At 52.0% G+C, this 15,483-nt stretch overlaps 1 protein-coding gene across 1 annotated transcript in view; it reads right to left on the bottom strand.

Annotated features, from left to right (window-relative positions):
• Nucleotides 1-749: 749 nt before the first annotated feature.
• The window catches only part of LOC144611916 (transmembrane protein 198-like), a 32,352-nt gene continuing 17,618 nt past the window's right edge, over nucleotides 750-15,483 (bottom strand). Inside the window, exons 2-5 of the mRNA XM_078431242.1 lie at nucleotides 10,644-10,875; nucleotides 6,650-7,225; nucleotides 4,235-4,383; nucleotides 750-2,061 (exon numbers count right to left, since the gene is read on the bottom strand). Coding sequence (XP_078287368.1) covers nucleotides 1,918-2,061; nucleotides 4,235-4,383; nucleotides 6,650-7,225; nucleotides 10,644-10,800 — 1,026 coding nt within the window. The 5' untranslated portion in view covers nucleotides 10,801-10,875 and the 3' untranslated portion in view covers nucleotides 750-1,917. The remainder of the gene's footprint in view (nucleotides 2,062-4,234; nucleotides 4,384-6,649; nucleotides 7,226-10,643; nucleotides 10,876-15,483) is intronic.

Raw genomic sequence — 15,483 nt, 5'->3', positions numbered from 1 at the left:
GGCTAGATGGGGGAAGATTGTTCCCGATGTTGGGGAAGTCCAGAACCAGGGGGTCACAGTTTAAGGATAAGGGGGAAGTCTTTTAGGACCGAGATGAGAAAACATTTCTTCACACAGAGTGGTGAGTCTGTGGAATTCTCTGCCACAGAAGGTAGTTGAGGCCAGTTCATTGGCTATATTTAAGAGGGAGTTAGATGTGGCCCTTGTCGCTAAAGGGATCAGGGGGTATGGAGAGAAGGCAGGTACAGGTTACTGAGCTGGATGATCCGCCATGATCATATTGAATGGCGGTGCGTACAGGCTCGAAGGGCCGAATGGCCTACTCCTGCACCTATTTTCTATGTTTCTATGTTTCTATCAGGTCTGAGGAAGGACGTGCTGGCTCTGGAGAGGGTCCAGAGGAGGTTTACCAGAACGATCCCAGGAATGAGTGGGTTAACGTACGATGAGCGTTTGCCGGCACTGGGCCTGTACTCGCTGGAGTTTAGAAGGACGAGATGGGGGGGGGCGGCTTCATTGAAACTTTACCGAATACTGAAAGGCCTGGATAGAGTGGATGTGGAGAGGATGTTTCCACTAGTGGGAGAGTCTAGGACCAGAGGGCACAGCCTCAGAATTAAAGGACGTTCCTTCAGGAAGGAGATGAGGAGGGATTTCTTTAGTCAGAGGGTGGTGAATCTGTGGGATTCATTCCTCGACCCGAAACGTCAGCCATTCCTTCTCTCCAGAGATGCTGTCTGTCCCGCTGAGTTACTCCAGCACTTTGTGTCTACCTTCGATTGAAACCAGCGCCTGCAGATTTTTCCCCCCACCCTGCGTGTTAAACATTCGAAGAAAGACAGGATCAAGAATGAAGGGGGCAGTTTCTGTTTAATACCGGCCATTTGGCCATTTAAATTGGATGATATAGAAAAGGGGCGGGTTTAGTTCACAAGTTTAACGGTGAGACAATCTGATGCAAATAGGGCTGAAGGACGACTGATTGAAACGGTAGCACGGGCTGAGAAGGGAATTCAAGTCCTCCTGGGTTTCACGGGCGCACTGGCAAATGGACCGTCCGTGAGATGGCAGGGAGAAAGTCATCGTGAACCACATGGATAATCGGCGAGAGGGGGCAGCTCGTCGGGATGCCTGCCACATCCGGAGATTCCCCCGTCGTTCTGCCCCAGCCTCTGCTCGCAATCCGTCTCCGCCGTGCCCGCACGCGGCGCCTGGAGCTGGCAGCCCGCTCATGCTGGCAACGTGGTCCGCTACGCCGCTCCCTGGGGAAGCCACTGACGGCAACGAAGCAGACGACGAGAGAGAGAGAGAGAGGGGCAGAGAGGGAGGGGGGCAGAGAGGGAGAGGGGGGGGGCAGAGAGAGGGCAGAGGGAGGGGGGCAGAGAGGGAGGGGGGCAGAGAGAGAGAGGGAGGGGGGCCGAGAGAGAGAGAGAGAGGGGCAGAGGGAGGGAGGGGGGCAGAGAGAGAGGGGCAGAGAGAGGGAGGGAGGGGCAGAGAGAGGGGCAGAGAGAGAGAGGGAGGGGCAGAGAGAGGGGCAGAGAGAGAGAGGGAGGGGCAGAGAGAGAAGGGGGGAGAGAGAAGGGGGAGAGAGAAGGTGAGAGAGAGAGAGAGAGAGAGAGAGAGAGAGAAGGGGAGAGAAAAGGGGAGAGAGAGAGAGAGAGAAGGGGAGAGAGAGAAGGGGAGAGAGAGAAGGGGAGAGAGAGAGAGAGAGAGAGAGAGAAGGGGAGAGAGAGAAGGGGTGAGAGGCGGAGAGAGAGAGAGAGAGAAGGGGAGAGAGAGAGACGCACACAGACCATGGCCTGTGGGGATGTCAGTTGTCCACAAGTCACTGTGAGGATGCTGCCAGCGGCTGTTCACTCGTGTGTGTGTGTGTGTGTGTGGGGGGGGAGCAGGGCGCGCTGGGCGATGGCGCCCGGCTCAGGCGGTGGACACGTGCGTGGCGGCCGTCAGCGGCACGGTCGACCCACTGTCGTAATCCAGGTCCACGATGGTGTGCGTGTTTGTGTTCAGGCTGCTCATCGACGTCCCCGTCTGCCGGTCCCGGATGCTCTGGATGTAGCTCTGGAAGGGAGAGCGAGGAGGGTGAACTTCTTCCGCGGAATCAAGCGGCACAAACGAGCCGTTCGGCCCATCCCCACCGCCTGCTAGCCCTTTCGGAACGGCCCTCCCTCTCTTGGTCTTTCTGCAGATTTGGCCCCTTTGTGTACTAACGCATTCCCAGCCCCCCTCACTCCATCGTCCTAGCGCTGTTCCCACGCTCGACACATCTCCCCCTCCCCCTCCTTCCCTTCCCACATCTCCCGCACCGCTTCTTTCTGGGATTCTCCGGTGGAAATGATGGGAAACATGACCTTTTCTTTAAAGTCTAGTACAGAAACAGGCCCTTCGACCCACCGGGTCCACGCCGCCCAGCGATCCCCGCGCACTAACACTATCACACACACACACTAGGGACAATTTACAATCTTTACCGAAGACAATTAACCTACAAACCCGCACGCCTTTGGAGTGCGGGAGGAAACCGGAGCGCCCGGAGAAAACCCCACGCAGGTCACGGGGAGAACGTGCAAACTCCGTACAGACAGACAGCGCCCGTGGTCAGGATGGAACCCGGGTCTCTGGCGCTGTGAGGCAGCAGCTCTACCCGCTTCACTACTCTGTGTCGCCCACCCTGGGGATTTATTTTGGATTCACCACCTAACTGTACATCAGCACTGCTCTGCAGCAATGGCGAGTTATTGAGGTGCAATGAATACTGATTTCTCTCACTTCAGGTAGCCCCGGCATTCCCCCCCCCCCCCCCCCTCTCCCTCCATCCATCCCTCCCCCACCCAAGTCGCACCAGCTTCTCGTTCTCACCCAACAAACAGCTCACAATGTGCAGGCAGGAACTGCAGACGCTGGTTTAAACCGGAGACACAAAACGCTGGAGCCACTCAGCGGGACGGGCAGCATCTCTGGAGAAGGGTCTCGACCCGAAACATCACCCATTCCTTCCCTCCAGAGTGTGTGTGTGTGTGTGTGTGTGTGTGTGTGTGTGTGTGTGTGTGTGTGTGTGTGTGTGTGTGCGTCTGCGTCTGTGTGTGTCTGCGTCTGCGTCTGTGTGCGTGTGCGTCTGTGTGCGTGTGCGTCTGTGTGTGTGTGTGTGTGTGTGTGTGTGTGTCTGTGTGTGTGTGTCTGTGTGTGTGTGTGTGTCTGTGTGTGTGTGTCTGTGTGTGTGTGTGTGTGTGTGTGTGTGTGTGTGTGTGTGTGTGTGTGTGTGTGTGTGTGCGCGTCTGTGTGTGTGTGTGTGTGTGTGTGTGTGTGTGTGTGTGTGTCTGTGTGTGTGTGTGTGTGTGTGTGTGTGTGTGTGTGTGTGTGTGTGCGCGTCTGTGTGTGTGTGTGTGTGTGTGTGTGTGTGTGTGTGTGCACGTCTGTGCGCGTCTGTGTGCGTGTGCGTCTGTGTGCGTGTCTTTGTGTGTCTGTGTGTGTTTTGCACCTTCTCCCCGTGACCTGCGTGGGTTTTCTCCGGGCGCTCCGGTTTCCTCCCACACTCCAAAGACGTGCAGGTTTGGAGGTTAATTGTTTGAATCCGGGAGTGTTTGAGGCCATTCGGCCTCAGGTCCGTGCTGACCATCGCCCGCTCGTTTACACCCATCCCATTTCATTCTGCCCACATTCCCAAGAGGGGTGATCTTATAGAGGTGTATAAAACCATGAGAGGAATAGATCGGGTAGACGCACAGAGTCTCTTGCCCAGAGTAGGGGAATCGAGGACCAGAGGACTTGGGTCGAAGGTGAAGGGGAAAAGAGTTAATAGGAATCTGAGGGGTAACTTTTCCACACAGAGGGTGGTGGGTGTGTGGAACGAGCTGCCAGAGGAGGCAGCTGAGGCTGGGACTGTCAAAACAGTTACCGACAGGTACATGTACTGTCTTTCCGCTGACTGGTTAGCACGCAACAAAAGCTTTTCACTGTACCTCGGTACACGTGACAATAAACTCAACTGAACTGAAAACTGAATGTGTGGGAGAGAAGTGTACACGCTGGTTGAAATCGAAGGTTGACACAAGATGCCGGACGGAGCGACTCAGCGGGTCGGGCAGCATCTCGGGAGAGAAGGAATGGGTGACGTTTTGGCTCGACCCGTTCCTTCTCTCCCGAGACGCTGCCCAACCCGCTGAGTGGCTCCGGCATTTCGTGTCGACCCGTGAAAGCGGGGTGAGGAAGCCATCTTTGACTGCTTGTGCGTTACCGGTGAGAGGATGTCTCCGGTGTAGCGTTTGACGGGGTAGGGCTTCCTGCGGTACGTGCCCTCGGCCTGCGCCGCTCGCCGGCGGTTCTTCGCCTCCTTCTGCCGTATCCTCATCAGCTGCACCCGCTTCTGCCTCTTGCTGATGATAACTGCAGGGGAAAACAAAGCCCGCCCGATGATGGCGGTCACGTTCCCGCGCGGAGTTTGCGCGCTCTCCCCGTGACCCCCGCTGGGTTTTCTCCGGGTGCTCCGGTTTCCTCCCGCGCTCCAGAGACGTGCAACATACCCCCATCTACACTAGTCCAAACCTGCCCGCGTTTAGCCCATATCCCTCGAAACATGCTCCGAGACCTTGTGAACTTATAAAGTACCTGCAAGACAATAGACAATAGGTGCAGGAGGAGGCCATTCGGCCCTTCGAGCCTGTACGCACTGCCATTCAATGTGATTGATCATGGCTGATCATTCTCAATCAGTACCCCGTTCCTGCCTTCTCCCCATACCCCCCTGACTCCGCTATCCTTAAGAGCTCTATCCAGCTCTCTCTTGAATGCATTCAGAGAATTGGCCTCCACTGCCTTCTGAGGCAGAGAATTCCACAGATTCACAACTCTCTGACTGAAAAAGTTTTTCCTCATCTCCGTTCTAAATGTCCTACCCCTTATTCTTAAACTGTGGCCCCTTGTTCTGGACTCCCCCAACATTGGGAACATGTTTCCTGCCTTGAACGTGTCCAACCCCTTAATGATCTTATACGTTTCCCTAAGATCTCCTCTCATCCTTCTAAATGCCAGTGTGATTGTATCTCAGTATGACTCTAATGCCGTTCATATTTAAGTAAATATCGGGCAGCACAGCGGGTAGAGCTGCTGCCTCACAGCGCCGGAGACCCGGGTTCCATCCCGACTACGGGCGCTGTCTGTACGGAGTTTATACGTTCTCCCCGTGACCTGCGTGGGTTTTCTCCAGGAGCTCCAGTTTCATCCCACACTCCATAGACGTGCAAGTTTGCAGGTTAATCGGCTTGGTATTAAAAAAAAATTAAAAGTCCCTAGTGTTTGTCGGATTGTGTTAGTGTGTGGGGATTGCTGGTCGGCATGGACTCGGTGGGCCGAAGGGCCTGTTTCCACGCTGTATCTCTAAACTAAACTAAAGACACTGCCCAGTCCATCAAGGGTACTGACCTCCCCACCATCGAAGGGAATCACCGGAGTCGCTGCCTCAGAAAGGCAGCCGGCATCATCAGAGGCCCATACCACCCTGACCACACTCTCAGCTCACCCCTGCCGTCGGGAAGAAGGTACAGGAGCCTGAAAACTGTCACGTCCAGGTTCAGGAATAGCTTCTTCCTCACAGCCATCAGGCTATTAAACACTACACCCTCAAATAAGCTCCGAATTACATAGACTATTATTGTTATTATTGCATTATTATTGTTTGTTTTTTATGTGTACGTATATATTTGCATGTGTGTGTGTGTGTGTGCAAATATATATACATATATGTGTGTGTAAATATGTGTATATATATGTATGTGTAAATATATGTGTGTAAATGTGTGTGTGTGCGCGTAAATATATATATGTATATATGTGTGTGTAAATATGTGTGTGTGTGTGTGTGTATGTGTGAATATATATGTATGTGTGTGTAAATACGTGTGTCTATATATGTATGTGCAAATATGTGTGTAAATATATGTGTAAATATATATATGTATATGTGTGTGTGTATATTTGTATGTGTGTGTGCGCATGTGTAAATATGTGTGTATATATATGTATGTGTAAATATGTGTGTGTAAATGTGTGTGTGTGCGTGTGTGTAAATGTATATGTGTGTAAATATGTGTGTGTATGTGTGAATATATGTGTGTGTTGGTAAATATGTATGTCTATATATGTATGTGCAAACATGTGTGTAAATATATGTGTAAATATATATATATATGTATGTAAATATATATATGTATATATGTGTGTGTATATTTGTATGTGTGTGTATGTGTGTGCGTGAATACGTGTGTGTGTGTGTGTGCAGGTGTGTAAATATGTGTGTGTAAATATATATATATGTATGTACATATATATATGTATATGTGTGTGTGTGTGTGTGTGCATGTGTGTAAATATATATATATGTATGTAAATATATATATGTATATGTGTGTGTGTATATTTGTATGCGTGCATGCGTGTGTGTGTGCGTGTGTGTAAATATGTGTGTGTGTGTGTGCACACACTTAGCTTTTCCCTCCTTTATTCTATTGTCCACAGTGCACAATGTTGCCATGTTGTGTTGTGCTGCTGCAAGTAAGAATGCCATTGGTCTCTCCGGGACACGTGTCATTGAAACGCTCTCGACTCTGCCTGGACTCCTGCCCGCTCCCTGGCGCCCACAGTAGGGTGGCCTTACCTTCAGTGTGCGAAAAGCCTTCTGCGGTCAGCTTCCACTGGACCACGATGCCCAGGGCGCTCATCAGCGGCCAGATGCCCAGGATCGCCCAGCTGTACCAGCAAATGGGCATGGACGGGGTGATCTTGAGCCGCTCGTAGACGTACTGTGCCAGGAGCAGCAGCTCGATGAAATAGTCCACAGTCATGGTGATGATGGCACCTCCGAAGACGGCAGTGGAGATGATGGCGAACAGCTTCTGCCACTGCAAGGTGAGCACGGCAAAGAGCATGCCCACGCCAATCAGCAGCCCCACTGGCACCCAGATGGTGTGCGGGTGGTAGAACTGTTCCATCAGCACCAGGGTGACGGTGGCCAGCAGCAGGCCCAGCACCAGGCCGATCATGAACAGCCCCACACTGCGCACCAGCATGGTGACCAGGCCGCACAGGATGCCGATGCCCAGGCCAATGCCCGCGCTGGCCTCCATGCTCAGCTGAATGTCCAGCACCCGCTCCTTGTAGCACAGCAGGAAGATGATGATGGAGCCGAACATCAGGCCGCACAGGAACATGACCGCCTTGAAGCAGCGGTAACCTGGAACACAGACCGCCGGGGGAAACGCCACGTTACTTTGGCTAAACAGAAAACTCACGGCCCGCACAACGCACGCATTAAAGATGGACACAAAACGCTGGAGCAACTCAGCGGGACGGGCAGCATCTCTGGAGAGAACGTTTCACATCAAACCTTTCTTCAGACCGGACCAGAAACGTCACCCATTCCTTCTCCCCAGAGATGCTGCCTGTCCCGCTGAGTTACCCCAGCGTTTTGTGTCCGCCTTCGGTTTAAACCAGCACCCACTCACCGGATGCATAAACACCACCGTGACAGTCACGGCTTATTCACTTGCCAGCAAGCATAAGATCGAATGGTTATTGAACAAGCAATGCTTATCACCGACAAGTTTCGCTGTTTTCCAGACCGAATCTTGTACGACAGCAGAGACTGGGTTCATTATTATTTAACCATTACATTGTATTTTCGTTTAGTTTAGAGCTACAGCGTGGAAACAGGCCCTTCGGCCCACCGGGGGCAACACAGCGGTAGAGCTGCTGCCTCACAGCGCCGGAGACCCGGGTTCGATCCCGACTACGGGCGCTGTCTGTACGGAGTTTGTACGTTCTCCCCGTGACCTGCGTGGGTTTTCACCGGGTGCTCCGGTTTCCTCCCGCACTCCAAAGACGTACAGGTTTATAGGTTAATTGGCTTTGGTAAAAGTTGTAAATTGTCCCCAGTGCGTGTGGGATAGTGTTAGTGTGCGGGGATCGCTGGTCGGTGCGGACACGGTGGGCCGAAGGGTCTGTTTCCACGCTGTACCTCTAAACTAAACTAAAAGGCAAGGATGGGCAGTTTTCCTCACTCTCTGCAGTGCAGAATAAGTTCATAAGTAATAGGAACAGAATTAGGCCATTCGGCCCATCAAGTCTGTATCTCCAAACTAAACTAAAGGAGCCAAATCGTCCCTTAAATTGGTTCTGTTGTTCTATATGATTGCGGGCAGTCAGCGTCATCTCATCCCTGCTTGATGCTCATGTTTCTCAATTTCAAACTGTGAATCACTTAAGAGATATTCAATAACTGGAGACCCACAACTCATCAGACAGAATAGGTTCACTGCTCTTGGCACAAGCCCACAATACTCAGCCCCGTCACCAGAGGGAGCCAGTGAGCTTTGGCAGGGACAATAGTATAAGACAATAACTGCAGATGTTGGTACAAATCGAAGGTATTTATTTCACAAAATGCTGGAATAACTCAGCGGGTCAGGCAGCATCTCAGGAGAGAAGGAATGGGTGACGTTTCGGGTCGAGATCCTTCTTCAGACCCGACCTGAAACGTCACCCATCCACCCCCTCCACAGAGGCTGCCTGACCCGCTGAGTTCCTCCGGCACTTTGTGTTTTACTCAAGATTCCAGCACCTGCACTTCCTTCCTTATAACGATCGATGAAACAAAGAACTACAGATGCCGGTTTACACCAAAGATAGGCACAAAGTGCTGGAGTAACTCAGCAGGTCAGGCAGCATCTGTGGAGAACATGGATAGGTGACGTTTCACAGAGTGCTGGAGTAACTCAGCGGGTCAGGCAGCATCTGTGGAGAACATGGATAGGTGACGTTTCACAGAGTGCTGGAGTAACTCAGCGGGTCAGGCAGCATCTGTGGAGAGACGGTAAGCGTGACGTTTCGGGTCGGGACCCTTCCACAGATGCTGCCCGTCTGACTTTCTTCAAACTCTGAAGAAGGGTCTCGACCCGAAACGTCACCCTTACCTTCTCTCCAGAGATGCTGCCTGACCCGCTGAGTTACTCCAGTATTTTGCGTCTGTCTTTGGTGTAAACCGGCATCTGCAGTTCCTTCCTACACTTTACTGCTTAGTTTAGAGACACAACATGGAAACAGGCCCTTCGGCCCAGCAAGTCCACACCAACCAGCGATCCCCGCACACCAGTTCTCTGTTATCCCATCCTACACACTAGGGGCAGTTTACAGAAGCCAGTTAACCTACAAACCTGCACGTCTTTGGTATGTGGGAGAATGACAGCTGTGGAGGCCACAAGTCAATGGATATTTTGAAGGCAGAGATGGATAGATTCTTGATTAGTACGGTTGTCAGGGGTTATGGGGATAAGAGGGGAAGTCAGATCAGCCATCATTGAATGACAGAGTAGACTTGATGGGCCGAATGGCCTAATTCTGCTCCTGGAACGTATGAAATCGGAGCACCCGGAGAAAACCCACGCGGGTCACGGGGAGAACGTACAAACTCCGTGCAGACGGCGCCCGTGGTCAGGATGGAACCCGGGGTCTCTGGCGCTGTGAGGCAGCAGCTCTACCCGCTGCGCCACCGCGCCGATTAGTTAAACGAACCACTGGCATTCCTAATACTCAGCAGCATGGGACAGGCAGCACCAAGACAGTGTTGCGAAAGAGACCTAGGGAGAGGCCATGAGAAAGAGCCCAGGGTAAAATGAGTGGCATCTGTGGAAAATAGTTTCCAATTTCAACATGGAGAGTTTTGGCACATCAGGTTTCTCTGCAGCTGTGCATGCTAAACAGTTAAACAGTATCCCCATTAAACCTTTCCACATTCTTTTCTCGTCCTTTCTACATTAATTGGCAATAAGTGCACCTGTCACAGCTGACTCCATTCAGAATCAGGCACGGGGGCCGCAGAAAGGCTACCGAGTTTAGGGCTAAGTCAGGAATCTATCTGGACGAGAATAATCTAAATTTGGCCCATGTCTTGCTTAATTCTATAAAGTAATCAGGACGTTTAACCCTTTCCCCGTCTCGGTCATCTCAGTACATTGGAGCACAAAACTCCTTAACAGTTTGGCCAGGCCAGCCATTTTGTAAACCATCGCTTTCAAAATGGAGGCTGCAGTGACTTATTGTTTGGTGCTAATTCTTACAAGGAAGCTGGTGTTAGACTGTTCAAATGTTCACTCTTCAATTGTTAATCCCAGATGCAGGGAACTGAAGATGCTGGTTTACACAACAAAAAAAAAGGTACAGAGTGCAGGAGTAACTCAGCGGGTCAGGCAGCATCTCAGGAGAACGTGGATCGGTGACATTTTTACCGATTTCTTTTTTCTAAAACATCCATTTGCCAATCGATGAACTTTACTGTTTCGTTTAGTTTAGAGATAGAGGGGGATACTGGCCCCAAAATATCACTTATCTAACAGGCCCTTCGGCCCATGCCGACCAGTGATCCCTGCGCACTAACACGATCCTATATACACCAAGTGAATTAACCTACAAACCTGCACGTCTTTGGAGTGTGGGAGGAAACCGAAGATCTCGGAGAAAACCCACACAGGTCACGGGGAGAACGTACAAACTCCGCACAGACGGCGCCCGTGGTCAGGATGGAACCCGGGTCTCTGGCGCCGTGAGGCAGCAGCTCTACCCGCTGCGCCACTGACGCCTATGAATACGTCACTCACCGAAAAAGCAGTAGATGACCCCAAAGATGCAGCACATGGCGCAAATGATGGATGGAATAAGCTGGTATTTCCTTTCCACTTCCAGGTCACAAGGGTGTGCGTCAGGGACATCCTGCCCCGTGTCCACGAGGTTAGGGTCAAACAGCGTGGAGGTCATGGCTGCCCAAGGTGCACAGCGGAAAGAGCAGGGGAGTCACAGCAGTCTACCCATTCAATCTGAACACAGCACCGTCTGCAAGAGAAAGACACACACCAATCAGTATCAGATCAAGAAGCAATTGCCCTGGATGTAGGGATCCAAAACGTGTTCATCTACATACTAAAACTCTCGTTTGTTTGTTTGTTTGTTCCTGAACTACAGCCAAAACGGTACACGATAGCGCGACAATTTTAGGCCCACCGTACTCACCATCGTCCCTTTGGTGCTAATGGAAGAAGTTTCATTGAAATCGGTGTTATATTTTTAAAGTTATTCACATTTTAAAGTTTAAATCTCTCTCCTAGGGAGGGAGGGAGGGAGGGAGGGAGGGAGGGGGGTGGGAGGGTGGGAGGGAGGGAGGGAGGGAGGGAGGGAGGGAGGGAGGGAGGGAGGGAGGGAGGGAGGGGAAAGAGGGTGCCGCACCAATGCAGGAGAGGTTTGGGCCCAACGGGTCCACTTGGTCTAGTTTTCATTAAACCAGTGGCTGTGGAACCTTCCCAGAGTGCACTTTCAGGTTACTTTAGAGATACAGGGCGACCACAGGCCGTTCGGCCCATCGAGTCCGCACCGACCAGCGATCCCCGCACACTAACACTATCCCACACACACACACACACACTAGGGACAATTTTACCATGTCAATTAGCCCACAAACCTGTACGACTTTGAAGCGTGGGAGGGATCTCGATAAAACCCCACGCAGGTCACGGGGAGAACGTGCAAACTCCGTACAGGCAGCGCCCGTGGTCAGGATGGAACCCGGGTCTCCGGCGCCGTGAGGCAGCAGCTCTACCCGCTGCGCCGCTCTTGTTATGTTTTTCGGCCTCGCAACGTTTGGAGTGCAGGTCCACCGCCGATTGTCCGGCAACTGGTGGTCCGGGGGAATTCCCCCTCCCGGTAATCCGGACATCCCCCCCCCCCCGTAAACGTGGCACCCAGGCCGGGTGAGGCGGCCGATCACGGCCTCATCGGGACTTCCGCGGCCGATCAGAATTCCCCCCCCCCGGTGTCTCGGCCCCATCAGCGGAACGTTCCGGTGCCATTGGACTCCTCTCAGAGGCCGTGACCTCTGTGGGTCCGGCAACACGGATAATCCGGAAAGGATCCGGAACCAAGGGTGCCGGAATATCCGTGGTGGACCCGTGTGTCCAATCTCAGGGCAAATCCATAGAGATTCCAGTTGAATTAACCCAAGCCGATTAACTGCTTGCACACAAAAGACACAGAGTGCTGGAGTAACTCAGCGGGTCAGGCAGCATCTGTGGAGAACATGGATAGGTGACGTTTCACAGAGTGCTGGAGTAACTCAGCGGGTCAGGCAGCATCTGTGGAGAACACGGATAGGTGACGTTTCACAGAGTGCTGGAGTAACTCAGCGGGTCAGGCAGCATCTGTGGAGAACATGGATAGGTGACGTTTCACAGAGTGCTGGAGTAACTCAGCGGGTCAGGCAGCATCTCTGGAGAACATGGATAGGTGACGTTTCACAGAGTGCTGGGGTAACTCAGCGGGTCAGGCAGCATCTGTGGAGAACATGGATAGGTGACGTTTCGGGTCGGGACCCTTCTTCAGTTGTGTAACCGCTTACCCGAGCTCGGCGCTGTTCTGATTTGGCTACATTGTCTCTTGACAAATGCATTAATATTTGTACAAATATCTGTCGGCAAAATAGATCGCCGTGGCAAAATGTTTTTCTTCCCAGTGGCTCAAGTCACCCTTGCGGAGGTGTAAACCTACCTCCCACACAACAGCACGTGTCCCAAGAATTTCCAACTTTTAGGATCTTGGGAATAGCACAGAAATAAAATGGCTGCTTCCTAAAATATCATAAACTTGGTACCAGAGAGGTAGGGCACTTGACAAAACCAAACACGCGATAAGGTGCAGCGGTAGAGTTGCTGCTTCACAGCGCCAGAGACCCGGGTTCCATCCCGACTACGGGTGCTGTCTGTACGGAGTTTGTACGCTCTCCCCGTGACCCGCGTGGGTTTTCTCCGGGTGCTCCGGTTTCCTCCCACACTCCAAAGACGTACAGGTTTGTAGGTTAATTGGAATGGTGTCAATGTAAAATTGTCCCTAGTGGGTGTAGGATAGTGTTAGTGTGCTGGGATCGCTGGTTGGCGCGGGCCCGGTGGGCCGAAGGGCCTGTTTCCGCGCTGTATCCCTAAACTAAATTAAGATGCACGCTTTCCGTTGGCGGTTTGTTGTGAAGCCCAGCGGCAAGTTCTGTAAAGATGTGAAGAGCACGGAACAGCCCAGGAACAGGCCCTTCGGCCCACAATGCCCCTGCCAAGCATGATGCCACGTTCCTACCAGTTCCACTGTTCCCTCTTGTTCTCACACCTCTCAACCTCCGACGTGTCAGAGAAAGGCTACCGAAAGAACTCGACATTGGAAATGAACTAGGTCACGGACTGGTAAATAAATCTAATTCCACAATTAACAGCCCATGTTCAAAACTTTAATTCCCAATATTAGGAATGGGATTAAGACCGTCAATAGTTTGCTGAACAACAGGCATATTGACAGAGTCTCAGAATTAGGTCAGTGCAGTGCATGAATAATACAACCTCTCACCATGGCAACCCCCGCCTCACCCCCTAACAGAGTCCGTTCCCTTGTCCTATCCATCCTACCCCACCCTTTCTGGAACACAAACTCTCTCTTACACGGTTCTGATGAAGGTTTGGTCGCCCAAAACCTCAGCTCTGTTTCTCTTTCCGCAGATGCCGCCCGACCTGCCGAGTGTTTTCTGTTTCTACTTCAGATTTCCAGCTGCCGCAGTTTGTTCATGTTTAGTTCAGAGATGCGGCGCGGAAGCAGGCCCTTCGGCCCACCGGGTCCGCGCCGCCCAGTGATCCCCGCACACTAACACTATCCTACACCCACTAGGAACAATTTTTACATTTACCCAGCCAATTAACCTACAAACCTGTACGTCTTTGGAGTGTGGGAGGAAACCGAAGATCTCGGAGAAAACCCACGCGGGTCACGGGGAGAACGTACAAACTCCGTACAGACAGCACCCGTAGTCAGGATCGAACCTGAGTCTCCGGCGCTGCATTCGCTGTAAGGCAGCAACTCTACCGCTGCGCCACCAAAATTTTAACTGCAATTATTTTGGGGCGGCACGGTGGCGCAGCGGGTAGAGCTGCTGCCTTACAGCGCCCGAGACCCGGCTTTGATCCTGACCACGGGCGCGGTCTGCACGGAGTTTGAACGTTCTCCCCGTGACCCGCGTGGGTTTTCTCCGGGTGCTCCGGTTTCCTCCCACACTCCAAAGACGTACAAGTCTGTAGGTTAATTGGCTCGGTATGAATGTAAATTGTCCCCAGTGTGTGTAGGATAGTGTGGGTGTGCGGGGATCGCTGGTCGGCGCGGACTCGGTGGGCCGAAGGGCCTGTTTCCGCGCTGTATCTCGAAACTAAACTCAATCTTGTATGGAGTCCACACGATAGTGCATCAGCGAGTTCCCAAATCTTTCAACAGTTTGATAGATTTCCACAACAGGGGATGCCTGACTGCATTCCAGTGAAATATTCTCACGCAAAGATCGCTCCTAGTTCCCAAAGCCCTTCCAGCCACACTACCTCCGACTCATGAAATTAGCTGACAAACTCAAATTCCACAGCACCGGGTCACTACTTTGATGACTTTTGAACGCTCCATTCACCAGCCCCCAATTAAACATGCTGCCAGAGCCTCACATCTTCTCAATGCCTTCATTCAAAACAAAAGACAAAGAGACCCCCCCAAAAAAAAATCATTGGAATTCAATTCGGCAAGAAGACACCAAATATGGTGGCGCAGCGGGTAGAGCTGCTGCCTCACAGCGCCCGAGACCCGGCTTCCATCCCGACCACGGGTGCTGTCTGCACGGAGTTTCCACGTTCTCCCCGTGACCCGCGTGGGTTTCCTCCGGGTGCTCCGGTTTCCTCCCACACTCCAAAGGCGTCCAGGTTTGTAGGCTCATTGGCTTGGTGCAAGTGTAAATTGTCCCCGGTGTGCGTAGGATAGCGTTAGTGTGCGGGGATCGCTGGTCGGCGCGGACTCGGTGGGCCCGAGCAAAGATACTAGAGGAGCAAGATGGACCGCTCTGTTGAAATCGCCTGTACTGAAGTGTAGTATGCAAAGGAGCGGAACGTCCGCCATTTTAGTAAGCAACCAAAGATACTAGTGGAGCAAGATGGACCACTCGACCCTAACAACCAAAGACACTAGAGGAGCAAGATGGACCACTCGACCCTAACAACCAAAGACACTAGAGGAGCAAGATGGACCACTCAACCCTAACAACCAAAGACACTAGAGGAGCAAGATGGACCACTCCGTCGAAATCACCTGTACTAAAGTGTAGTACGCATAGGAGCGTAACGCCACCATTTTAGTAAGCAACCAAAGATACCAGAGGAACAAGATGGACCACTCCGTTAAAACCGCCTATACTGAAGTGTAGTACGCAAAGGAGCGTAACGTCCGCCATTTTAGTAAGCAAAACCCGCCGTTCGCTCTGCCTCTCGCAGTGTAATCAGTGTTTTGGGGGAACAGTATGTGTGATGATACCATTAAAATGCAGAATATATCTCATCTATCAGCTCACAGATTTTTGTTATTTTTCTTTTTAAATGTTTCTGCAAGTTT

This window comes from Rhinoraja longicauda, chromosome 42 (genome assembly GCF_053455715.1).
Source record: "Rhinoraja longicauda isolate Sanriku21f chromosome 42, sRhiLon1.1, whole genome shotgun sequence".
Classification (NCBI taxonomy): Eukaryota; Metazoa; Chordata; class Chondrichthyes; order Rajiformes; family Arhynchobatidae; genus Rhinoraja; species Rhinoraja longicauda.
The sequence above is the reverse complement of the archived record's forward strand: the minus strand, read 5'-3'. Positions and strand labels throughout refer to the sequence as shown.